Raw genomic sequence first — 12,823 nt, 5'->3', positions numbered from 1 at the left:
AACGCGCATACACTTTGATTCTCTAATATAAACAGACGCAGTTTTCATTTTTGCAAATCATACATTATTACAAGGAAAAATATTAACACACGAGGGAAATCATTGTTGTGTCCGTGAAGATGTGAAAAAAATAGGCATAAATCTAGCTTACACATTTACCCAAATTTTGCCTGTTTAACCGAAGCTAATTTGTGTGTGTTTCTCCGATCATCCCCAATGTCACTTCTCTGTGTTTTACGGTCCTGACGAGAACGCCGGTCTCCTCGGCTGTGAACCGCTCCTGGCGTGCGCTGGCAAATCCGCCGTTATAATAGCGATCCGCCATGGAACAAGCGCGCCGGCTCTTAAAGGGAATGTGAGAGGACGCTCTGATTGGTTTATTTCACGTTACGCCCAAACCACACCTATGAGTAATGAAGCTACTTCAGACCAACACATTTTAGATTTGCAAGCCGAGATCCGCCCACAAAGTTGCTTGCGTTTCGCGTTTGATACTTGCGTTTCAGATCGTTAAAATAGGGCCCACAGTCTCTTACTTCAGCTTCTCATCAGATTTGATCTTCTCATCGATCTGAAGCTGCGGCTGAAATCGGTCACTTGTTCACACATTTACTATTTTCTACATGGTGAATGACACATACAGTAGTGCACTATATAGGGGATAGGGAACGATTCAGACCACATCAACGATTCGCTTTGCATTGAGGCGAAGGAAGTCTGTTTTCACGTTAAAGCCACGTGAACCGCTGCAGCGCACACACAGTCTGCTCCAGTTCTGCACAGAATGATGTATTTTAAAGTGATATGCAGGAATGGAGGAGAAACGTTGGTGGAAACTTCGGCGGCTTTACCAAGCTCAACGGCTCTGGCCGAGCTGTGATATAAACAAAACGTGATTGGCTATTTAAAAAAAGGGGAGGAGCTGTTTGATATGCCCCTTTCTTCCTGTTTCAGTGGGAATTAGTTTGACACATTAAATAATAATGCTACGAATTTCAAGGCACTTCAGTGGGCCTTTAAAACATCTCATCATGAAATGTTTGTCAAACACAGCATCCTTTCCTGTGTTGATGTATTTCCTTCTAAAACAGGAAGTTGGAGCAGGACATATTAAATGGCTCATCAATTCCTTTAAATAGCCAATAGGCTTTAGTTTACCTCATAGCCATGAGCAACGATTTAAATAGCTAAAATGTAAATTAAGCTGAAATTTAAATATAGGTGAAATCAAATAAATTATAAATGTTATAAGAAAAACGTAAACTTAAAAAACTTAAACAAAACAAAAAAAAATTAGAAATGTTGGCACAGCAACTAACTGAAATAAGTTTAAAAAATAAGATGTAAAATTATTCAAACTAATCAAAATGATAAAAGCCAATAACAAAATGAATAAAACAAATGAAATTATTAAAATACAAAAAAATATTCAAATGAATACTAAAGAAAAATATTAAAAATAAAAGCTAATTTTAAATAGTAACAAATACTACAATATCATATCAATAATACCAAAATAATGCTGGAATTCATCAGTGGTTAAGGTTTTATTTTGTTTACTGTTGAGCAGTGTTTATTATATTAAAATAAAACCAAGATCAACAAATCCTGGATCAGCTCTAATCTAATCCTTATTAGTTCAACTGACCATCAGACAAATTGAGCCACTTTGAAAGAACAACAATTTCCCTCATTTAGGGATTGTTCTGTATTATTATCAGTCGTAGATCCTATAGTGAACGTTTTCTATTGACAAAGAAGCAATACGAGCAGTGCAGTAAATGCATCTCAATGGGAGGTTCGCATTTCAGAGACACTGGTCTGACACTGCTCTTTTGTTTGACAGGGGGACCGGGGTCTGGAGGGGCCGAAGGGACCAAGAGGACAGCCGGGCCCGGGAATCAAAGGCGATAAGGTGGGCTGTAAATATATCAGCCCATGAATGGGCATCACACAACCACACCATCTGTGTCACACAAAAGGCTTAATGAAGTATGTAAAGTGGCCATACATTCCCACTTAAATGCTGGGGACTGATTGGGCCGTGATAGAGGGCGAGAAAGGGCATTTTCAGGATATTTTAGAGCTGTTTTATTTATAATAGCCATCCATCCTCTTTGTGTCCTCAGGGTGAGCTGGGGCCTCCAGGTTTGCCAGGACCAATTGGACTCACAGGCCTTGGCATTCAGGGTGAAAAGGTGTCCTTCCTTGACTTTTATAGGGTTCAATGAGATAAGAAAATGTACATGAATTGACATTAATTATTTTATAACATATAATGTTGTCCTTATCAGTTAAACTTGTCATAACAGACAGTTTATAGTCTATTCTCTTGGAGCAGGATCGGGCGCTCCTGGTCTATTATTTTCTTATTTAAAAGGTTAAACATACTATTAAATATTAATAGTAGTGGCCAAAAGTGATTTCCAGTCTAGGAAAATGTACATCTTCAACCTTTATTGAAATATTATTTTGTTAAAGATTTTGTAGTCATATTGCATATTTTTTTTAGTCAATTGTTGGATTTGTGAAAACGCAATGAAACATGCCAAATTGTGCGGACATCAAACAAGAGAGAACCAACAGAAATATTAATTACCGATTATGTGGTAGTCAAGGTATGCTTTTTCCTGTGAGGAAAAAGTATGTTTTTCTATGCTTTTTTTTTTTTTTTTTTTTGCATAGTAAAATAAAACATGTATAGCTGTGTATAGCATGTATTAACCTTTTTTGCCAAATACATTTGTGAGAGAAGAGAGAGTCCTGCTCTTTTAATATTTTTCTCATTTTGATTTGTAGAGTAATTAAAAACAATGATCCTCTCCGGGTTTCACTTTTGGCCACTACTATATATATATATACTGTATGTGTATATATATATATATATATATATATATATATATATATATATACACCCCCCCCCCCCCCAAAAAAATCCCATTTTCTAATACTAAAACCATAAAAAAAAAAAACATTTTTATGCAAAAGTAAATCATTATTTTCAGCACAATTATTATTAGCGATCTTATATGTTAGGTTTTCTAATGTAGTATTTCTCAATATCAGGGTGTTGAGGGTCCGAGAGGGCCTCCGGGGGGTAGAGGAACACCAGGAGAGGGCCTCCCTGGCCCCAAGGTTGGTACTGCTAAAGACTGAAGAGATTTATGCAATTCCTGGCAAACTGTAAAAGGAAGTGTTAAATTTGTTCTCGGCTTAATTTTTTGACTATATTTTCTATTTTTCTAGGGAGAACAAGGTTTACCAGGAGAGATGGGGGCGCCAGGAGAGAGAGGGCAGGGCGAATCCGGACCAAAGGTTTGTATTATTAATAAGCTCAACACAGGAATGGGCCATTCGGGATGGAAGCTAATTTAAGATCATGATGAAGAATTAGGGATGAGCCCGAAGACTAATTCAGAATGGCACAGAAATTGAATAACGCATACAGAGGCCCTAAAGGGACATGGTTAGGCTTGCTGTGGTAGTCGGTTACATTACAGTACATCAGATTTCACTTATCACGTGAAGACAGTAAGGAGAGATGACTGTCAGAGGATTTGGTGCGCAAATCCCATTTTTGGTGTTTTTATCCAATTTTGTATATGTATTCTTTTGTATCTTGTATTATTATGAAGTTTTCATTTGTTTGGAGGTTTTTAAATATTGAATAAATATTTAAATATGCTTCGATGTATGAATTGTGCGATATAAATAAATTAGCTTGCTTGCTTGCAACAGATCCTGAACGTCCTTGACAAACATCTTATCTTGTAAAGTGTGTGGTCAGTGCCGCCGCAGCCTACGCAGAGTGTGTGATCGTGAATTGGAAAGAGACAGTGAAAAGCGAGCGTCCATTCAAAAGCAATTTCAAAACCTGCATATTGATAGCAGCTCCATGGTGTCCGGAAATGATATACAACATAATTACCCGACGATATAATTATGATAACGCAAAAGCATTGAAATCTGTCCCTGTAGTATGGGCTCCGTATAGTGCATAATTTCCTTTCCGAACATAGTATTTGGCTTCGGGTACATCTCTACTAAGTACTGATATTGTTTCTTCAGGGTGAGCCTGGTTCATCTGGCCTGGCCGGGGTACCTGGACTTCCCGGGGAGGACGGTGGTCCAGGACAAAAGGTAACTCAACTTTCTGATGTCTGGACTGCTCTGAGGTCATCTAACATCAAATTTTCTCTTGGATATTAGATTTGTCTCAGAGCAAATAAGTAAACAAATTAGTGAACCGGATATTAAATGCATTACAAAACCTAAAGGGGAAGACATTATGGGCCAGATTTACTAAGATCTTGCACCAGCGCAAACCCTCTTTTGGTGTAAAAAAAAAACGACTGTCTGGATTTACTAAAGACAAAATTAGCACTAAAAAAGGCGTGGACGGTTTTTTTTTTTTTTTTTTCATATGCATTTGTAGGAGTTTCCCTTTCAGATGCAACATTTATGGGAGGAGAGTATTTAAATAAATCATCCAAGGTGATTTACTAAAGTTTGCGCTCGTCAATTTACTGGTGTTTGCACCATTATTTCCAGCCCAAAAAAAGCATATCTTAAAGTCGCGCTGTGGTGAAAATCAAGTTTTTAATGTAGTTTATATGTCTATGTGGTGTTTTTAATATGCTTTAAGGCAAACCAAGTGCAAATTCATAAATTGATTATAATCGAGCAGCAAAACATCATATTAGAATGATTTCTGAAGGACACTAGAGTAATGATGCTGAAAAATTCAGCTTTGCATTAAAAAAACACATTAAATATGTAATTTTGGTGATCAAAGATGAGAGATACAATTATTGACAACAAGGGGACTTTAAACCAGACTCTAATTTGCGCTGCACTTGGTAGATTGCGATGGTCATTATAGAAATGATCCGGCTGCGTCTGTGTTCCTTAATTCATCAGTAGATCAAGCGCAGAACTTTCAACTCCCATCTGCGATTTTTTTGGAATTGCTCTCTCGCTAATTTGCCCTGTTTAGTGAATCTGGATCTATATTCCTTCCATTGTGTTTCACTTCAATCAGGGTGAGCCTGGGGCATCAGGTTTGAGGGGACCTGAGGGGGCTACTGGAATTGGCACTCAAGGAGAGAAGGTACTTTATTCATTCATCTTTTTAATATTCAAAATGTGTCAGAGTTTCTTGTCATCTGGTGGATGTCAAAAAAGTATCATATGTCATTATAACCTACAGTATGTGTAGATTGATGTTCTATGTTGTAATCTTAATAGGGAGATCAGGGCCAACGTGGCATTCGAGGGTTGCCAGGTTCTCTTGGCATAAGTGGCCCGTCAGGAGCAAAGGTGAGAATATAAAAAAATAAAAATAGTGCGCAACTTTGACTCTGGAAGTAGTTTCTTTTGAACAGTAGTATACATTTATTGTAAAATATTTACCGGTAAACGTTTTGTTTTTTTTGTGTGGCAAATTCAAGAGTGTAGGGAGAAAAAGAATGAGGCTTCTGTTTCCAAAACCTTATTGTTGTGCTCTATAGGGAATCACTAAAGGAACTAAATATGAATATGAAATGTGAGAAAAACTGCATGATTTTTTTTGGCTCCAAGCTTACAAAACCAATCATTGTTTGAAGTAACAGTGTAATACAATGCTTGTGGTTTTTCACATAGTTTTAGAAGTAATGCAGTTACATCATAGAAACATTATACTGCTTTTCAGGGAGAGCCAGGGACTCCAGGAAGACTGGGCATGCCGGGATTTCCTGGACGAGCTCTTGCAGGATCAAAGGTAACAAAGCCAAGCTACTACAACTGAGCCACTCCTCCTTACAGGCCCACTGCCAGCACAATGAATCAGAACGTTTCTATTTCACATTCATCATTGCCAACTTAGCAATAAAACAGAGTAAGTAATGCTATGACCTCATCTCCGTGTGCCTTCAGGGTGATGTGGGTCCCGCGGGTCCTCCCGGACCGATTGGAGAGACTGGTTACGGCTTGCCTGGTCCAAAGGTGCGACTTTTTAATCTGTAGAACACTGAAGAAAATGATATAACCAGTGAAAAGTTTGGAATAATGCATTTATTTCACCAAAAATACAGTAAAAACAGTAATATTGTGAAATATTACAATTTAAAATCACTGTTTTTGAAAATATTTTAAAATGTAATTCATTCCTGCGATGCAAAGCTGAATTTTCAGCATCATTACTCTAGTGTCCTTCAGAAATCATTCTAATATGATGGTTTGCTGCTCAATTATAATCAATTTAAATTGCAATAATATTTCACATCATTACTGTTTTTACTGTATTTTTAATCAAATAAATGCAGTCTCGGTGAAGAGTCTTCTTAAAGATAAATACATATTCCAATTCAAACCAAGGTCCATGCACAGCCTGGTAGGTGCAGGTAGATAGCAGGAACGGATTGAAATGACAAAAATAATATAAAAAAAAAAAACATATTAATTTACCGTATATATTGGGTTATTATCACATTTAGGGTGATCGAGGTAACCCAGGCCCTGCCGGACCGTTTGGGCCTAAAGGTGAAGGATTCCCTGGTCCAGTGGTAAGTGGCAATTTTTACATCTATATTTAAAGCATCACTGCATGCTCATTAGGGGTGTGACAATACTCATAGTTCACGAGACAAGATGATACACGATATTGAGTGAACGAGAACGAGACAATATTTTAACACTATTTTAAAGAAATCTTCAATGACAAAATATGTGACTGAAAGTCACAAAATACAAAACAAAGCAGGTGCATTTTGAAATTTAGGGCTGTCACTAACGATTATTTTGGTAATGAAGTAATCGTTCGATTATTTGGCTTGAGTAATCGGATAATATTTTTGTGCTAATAAAAATAGTAAACAATAGCCTTTAAAAAGATTTAAAACACATATATAATAACACTGAGGCAATAACAATTGGTTCAAATAAAGTATCAAAAGCAAGTAATCATATGGTTTTATTGAAGAACACTGTTAACATACTTAATGTAAAATACTAGACAAAAATCAACTTCTGTACATTATGTAGTATAACAAATGCCTGCAGAGGGCGCCAGTGGCCTGGTGATTGTTGTTGTTACACTTTACAGCATGATCAAATCCTTATTTATATTGGCCAAACAACATTTCATTAAATTTTGATAATTTCTTTGAAACACAGCTTTTATGATTTCACAAGACCACTATGAAATGGTTTAAATATATCGAGCAGCGGCTGCAGCCTTAGAAAACGGTCTGATAGCGAGGTCCATTGATTCTCGTCTGTGGAGTGCACCACTTCCAGTATTTTGCTTGTTAAACGACATGGGTAAATTGCAATAAATGATTTTTTTTAAATCGAGCACTTGAATTTAATCGAGGAAACATGACAGCCCTACCTTGTAACGAATGTCACTTCAGCTCTACTTTTTTAAAAGTACGATACAGAACATAATGCAAGCACTGTAAAAGGTTTTGCCACAAACTCAAGTCATTACTGATATCATGAGACAGCTTTCACCTAGACGAGAAATATCGTCACGTTTTAATATCGCGAGATCGTGTGACCTAATGCTTATACATCACCCAAGACATATTTCTTGGTCATGACATGGGTTTTTTTATTTTATTATTATGTTCCCTTAGGTGCAATTATAGTATTACTATTGTTTTTTTTTACAAAAAACGTTTAAAATGTAGTGATTTATGACCTTTTCCCACCCTGTTTCTCATCCTCTGATTCAAACAGTCTGTTTTGGGGGTGTTTCCCCTTTAAGAGTTCAGTGTTAACGCCCACTGTTATGATTGGCTAACGTCAGTGCCTATGCATCTGACGTTAACGCCCCCAGCCAGAACATTTGCGGATTCGGCGCAACTGTTTAATAGCGGGTGATGCATGCGAAGCGATGGCTCTTTCAATGATAAAACCTTATTATGTTTGAGCCGGAATCAGAGGAAAATGAACCATCACCACAACAACGAAGACTGGATCAGCCCGTGTCCACATGGAAAGTGAAACTATTTTGAATTAATAAAAAAATTGTAACCTGAGACACTTGAAAACAGATTATTGTTACATAATTATCCTACAGCTTAATTTGCTAACAGTTTTACATTATTTAACTAATTCCAATGAAATGATAGGGTGCACCACGGACAAAAATGCATGCACAGGCCATCTTTGAAGATGCAGCATTGATAAAGGCAACATTTTTAATTTTCTATTACATATAGGCCTTCTAGAAAGGTGACAGATTTTCAAGATTCTCTTATACAAATGTGTTTATATTAGCCAGTGATAAAAAGTAAGTTTGCGTCGTCGTTGTTGAGCCCAGAATAGTCGGCACGGACTTATCTTTGAGCATCATTTTGGGATTTTTTTCCTCAAAACAGTCATCCTTCAAATGTATAGAACAAACGCTTAAATTAACACTGCCGTGACTGAGACGTCCGCAAAAAATAAAGTGCATCCATTTTTCCCTGACGACTGGATCTTTCGCAGCGTATTCAAAGATGTTGTTTGTCCACAGCCAGGAACAGCACATCTGCGTGGCATCGTAATGTTACTTGTACACAGACCCACTCGCTCGCTGTCCGTCGACTGAACACTTGTGAGGCGCGCGGCACGCGGGGCGAAAACGATACGAAATGAGCGTAGTTGTCTTGCGCTTAAAGCGTAGTTGTCTTGTGCTGGAGGCGGTCATATGCAAACGCTGGTACGTCTCTTCGTACCGTGACGTCACTTCTTACCATGGATCCAGAACGAGCTGTCTTAATTAAATAAATGATTCGTTTATAATGGGGAGGACGTCTTAAGCTATGAAACTTGCAGGACGTTTTAATGGTACACAGACCTCTTATATACCAAAAGATCAAGGCAAATTTGGTTTCTCATGTCATGACCCCTTTAAGTCATTTTTATCATAGTTCCCTTATAAAGGTTTGTTGCTAGGTATATGAGCATGTGTGCTTACCTTACACAGGGTCTGCCTGGTTTCCCAGGCCCATCAGGTGAGCCCGGCCCCGAGGGCATCGGTATTCCTGGACCAAAGGTAAAGCTACCACAAAGTTACCACTTGAACCTGGCACAGCATGTATTAATGATGACGCATGAGGGTCATTTCTGACTTTAAGTGTGTTCGGACACTTCAACTTTATTAATTATGACTTGATTAATTACACAATGACAAGAATGGAAAGGAGCAGCTAAAGTTAACTATTAACTATTAAAAGTATTTTTTAACCATCCTTTGAAATGCTGATATTATCAAATTGACATTTCTATAAATTGTGTAGCTTTATAGCACAACACATCACAGAATACATCAAACCCATTGATAATACTTACTGACATTATGGTTTTGTTGATTTCACTTAATGATGTCACTTCCTGGAGGATGATGTCATGAAAGAAGTGGCATTTGCTAGTTATGGATTTGACAAAAGACTATCAGGATGCAATGTGACACTGAAGACAGAAAACGCCCAGTAAAAACTGATTATAAGTTAAATCAATATTCCTAAAAAGAAAATATTCATATTAGAGAAAGGACAAAAATTAGGAAGCACTTGCAATAAATAAAAAAGACCAATATTTACGTTTTGCTAGTTTATCATTGGTTTGACTTTAATGGGATTTTGTTGTTGTTGCAATGTCTAACTTATAAAAAAAAAGTAGTTACATTATTTAAAAGTCACACTTGACTAGATTGTGTTATTGTGATAAAAGAAAAGTGGCAATTATTCCAGAAATATTGAGTTCAATATATTAAGATGGGAGCATGAAAATGTACTGCATAATAGGAATGAATTTAAATGGTGTTTTTGGTCAAACTTTAATTTCTCTCCAGGGAGATGTTGGATTCAGGGGTTTGCCTGGTTTGCCAGGACCACCGGGTGAAGGACTGCAGGGACAGCCGGTAAGATTGATATTCATTCCCAGAAATCTCCCTGACTACAGTAATGAAACTGTGATACTGCACGGTCTGAACAGGCATGCACTGGGAGTCTGTCTGTGTTGCTGTACAGATCGAGGAAGACAAACTTCTGCTCTTATTGATTCTGCTGTATTGCGGTTTCAGGGCAACATGGGAAGACCAGGTCCTCCAGGGCCAAACGGACCCCCAGGGGAAGGTATTCAGGGACCCAAAGTAGGTTAATTTAATACAGCTAAAATAATTATACGTTGATATTTTTCAGCAGTCGTTTTCAAAATATATATTACCAGTCAAAAGTTTGGAATAATCAAGATTTTTTTTGAAGTTGTTTTACTCACCAAGACTGCATTTATTTGTAAAATTGTGAAATATTACTGCAATTTAAAATAACTGTTTTCTTTTCTTTTTTTTTATGTTTACATTTTTTTATTCCTGTGATCAAAGCTGAATTTTCAGCATCATTACTCCAGTCTTCAGTGTCACATGATCTTCAGAAATCATTATAATATGCTGATTTGCTGCTCAAAAAGAATTTCTTATTATTATAAATGTTGAAAATGTTCAATTCATCAGAGGATAGAAGCAGCAAAACAGTTTTTAACATTGCTAATAATAACCATTATTAAAAATAATAATTGATGATAACTGAGCACCAAATCAGCATATTAGAATGATTTCTGAAGGATCATGTGACACTGAAGACTGGAGTAATGATGCTGAAAATTCAGCTTAACCATCTCAGGAATAAATATCTATATATGTATCCTTATAAATATACAATAATATTCCACAATATTACTGTTGTACAGTATTTTGATCAAATAAATACAGCCTTGATGAGCATAAGAGACAAAAACATAACAAATCTCAATTATTCCTAATTTTGACTGGTAGTGTACTTTTTAAAAAAAAAGACACTTTTTAAACTAAATTTAAAAAAATATATATAATTGTCAAGATGCCATTTGCTGCCATCAGCAGCAAAATCATGAATATGCAATATTGCCCCCCTCTACTGGAATGTAATAGCATTGTGTCCAACTCATGATAACCTGGTTTAAAAAATAAAATAGTTTGTTGTATCCATCAGGGTGATCACGGGGGTCCTGGAGTGACAGGACCGAGGGGCCCGTCAGGTGAAGGACTTCCAGGCTCCAAGGTGAGACTAACTAAAGAAGACGGGGGAGTTATAAAGATGTTACATAGATATCTTAGTGTGTGTTCACACCTGTAGTTCAGTTCACTTGGTTTCATTTAGTCCTGGTCCACTTAGCGTTCACATTGGCATTTTAACACATAGGGATGTGTTCACAACCTGATTGGTCGGCTTTTATTACGTATATCTCGCGACAGAACTTACCGAACATCCAAAACTAAGCTGTGTGCTGGGCTATATGTTTTCGTATGTGCGTAAGCGACGTATTATGCTATTTTGACCGGCTGATAACTTGTGAAAAGCTTATAAAATGTGTAAAGGAGTCAAAACCGCAGCAGGAATCCCTCCGTCACACACACACACCAATATCTGCTGTGAGGAGACGCGGTTCTGATGCCTGTGATGGGCAACATCTCGACTGTGAAGAGGAATAAACAGCATTCTGTCGCATCTTGTGACATCATGTCCTGTTTTTGGTTCGTTTACATGCCTCATGTTGCGTTCATATTTCAGTCGAACTGCGCCAGAGTTCGTTTGGTAGTGGAGCGAGACCCATCTTTTCAGGGTTCAGATGGCAATGTTCACACTTATTCAAATGAACAATCGCACTAACAGTATAAAAGCAACCTGCTTAGTGCAGGTCTAAATGAAAAAAGGGTCAGAAAGATGAATTCTTTTTTTTAATGAAAAATAGTCTGTTTTAAAATCACTGATATCAATGATCTGACCCCATTCATCTGTATGTCTCTGTCCTGCAGGGTGATCGTGGTTTGCCTGGGGAACGGGGCTATAAAGGAACCAAAGGTGACTTTGGTGACCCAGGGACTCCAGGACTAGCTGTGAGTTCCTTTAGTCACTATATAAACCATCGTTTGTGCAAAGAGCAGACACAGTAAATACTAAATCACATGTACATTAGTGTGTTTAATGAGCGTTTAAATCTCCTCCATTAGGGAAGACCAGGATTCAAGGGCGAACAAGGACTCACGGTAAGATCAAAAACATTTGCATCTTTTCAATTGTAGATTCATTTTAGTAGATGTTACATTTAGGAATGCAATGATAACATATTCATTGTAAATATTAGCAAATTCAGTCATTTTGAATGATTTTTCAGAGAGAAGACATAATCATGCTTGTTAAAGTGTTAATTTTAGGAAAACTGCAACAATTTGCTTTGTAAGTATTAGCAAATTCAGTAATTTTCAATGCGTTTCAGAGGAAAGACAATCCAGCTGATTAAGGAGTTAATTTTAGGGAATCTATGCAACATATGCATTGTAAATATAAGTAACTATAATATTATAGCCTAGTATATAAGTAAACTAAGTTTTTAGAGGGAAGACATAATCAAGCTTGAGTTAATGTTTGGAACACTATGCAACCATATGCATTGTAAATATTAGCAAATACAGTCATTTTTCAATTATTTTTTCATAGAGAAGGCATAATCCAGCATTAACATGAACAATAACACTATGCAACAATATGCTTTGTAAATATTAAAAAATGTAATAATTTTTAATGATTCTTCAGAGAAGACATAATCCAGCTTGTTAAATAGGTAATACAGTATTAGAAAAACTGCAACCATATGCACTCTAAATATTAGTAAATTCAGTCATTTTTAATGATTTTTCAGAGAGAAGACATAATCAAGCTGATCAAGGAGATTTGTGGTGAGTCTTAGGTTTTAAAAATGGCAAATCAAAAGATTTGATAATGAAATAACAGGTGGGTCATGACATGACTGTATT

The 12,823-nt window shown here is 36.8% G+C and overlaps 1 protein-coding gene across 1 annotated transcript in view; it reads left to right on the top strand.

Moving 5' to 3' along the window:
• Positions 1 to 12,823, top strand: part of col28a2a (collagen, type XXVIII, alpha 2a) — a 43,744-nt gene that overhangs the window by 21,857 nt on the left and 9,064 nt on the right. The window contains exons 15-31 of the mRNA XM_079617684.1: positions 1,847 to 1,915; positions 2,130 to 2,198; positions 3,067 to 3,135; positions 3,247 to 3,315; positions 4,069 to 4,140; positions 5,042 to 5,110; positions 5,248 to 5,319; positions 5,693 to 5,761; positions 5,917 to 5,985; positions 6,477 to 6,545; positions 8,957 to 9,025; positions 9,824 to 9,892; positions 10,055 to 10,123; positions 11,001 to 11,069; positions 11,825 to 11,905; positions 12,020 to 12,055; positions 12,709 to 12,745. Coding sequence (XP_079473810.1) covers positions 1,847 to 1,915; positions 2,130 to 2,198; positions 3,067 to 3,135; positions 3,247 to 3,315; positions 4,069 to 4,140; positions 5,042 to 5,110; positions 5,248 to 5,319; positions 5,693 to 5,761; positions 5,917 to 5,985; positions 6,477 to 6,545; positions 8,957 to 9,025; positions 9,824 to 9,892; positions 10,055 to 10,123; positions 11,001 to 11,069; positions 11,825 to 11,905; positions 12,020 to 12,055; positions 12,709 to 12,745 — 1,126 coding nt within the window. The remainder of the gene's footprint in view (positions 1 to 1,846; positions 1,916 to 2,129; positions 2,199 to 3,066; positions 3,136 to 3,246; positions 3,316 to 4,068; positions 4,141 to 5,041; positions 5,111 to 5,247; positions 5,320 to 5,692; positions 5,762 to 5,916; positions 5,986 to 6,476; positions 6,546 to 8,956; positions 9,026 to 9,823; positions 9,893 to 10,054; positions 10,124 to 11,000; positions 11,070 to 11,824; positions 11,906 to 12,019; positions 12,056 to 12,708; positions 12,746 to 12,823) is intronic.

This window comes from Phoxinus phoxinus, assembly GCF_949152265.1.
Source record: "Phoxinus phoxinus genome assembly, chromosome: 7".
NCBI classification, from domain to species: Eukaryota; Metazoa; Chordata; class Actinopteri; order Cypriniformes; family Leuciscidae; genus Phoxinus; species Phoxinus phoxinus.
Note: the sequence above shows the minus strand (reverse complement) of the source record. Positions and strands in the feature narration are given on the sequence as shown.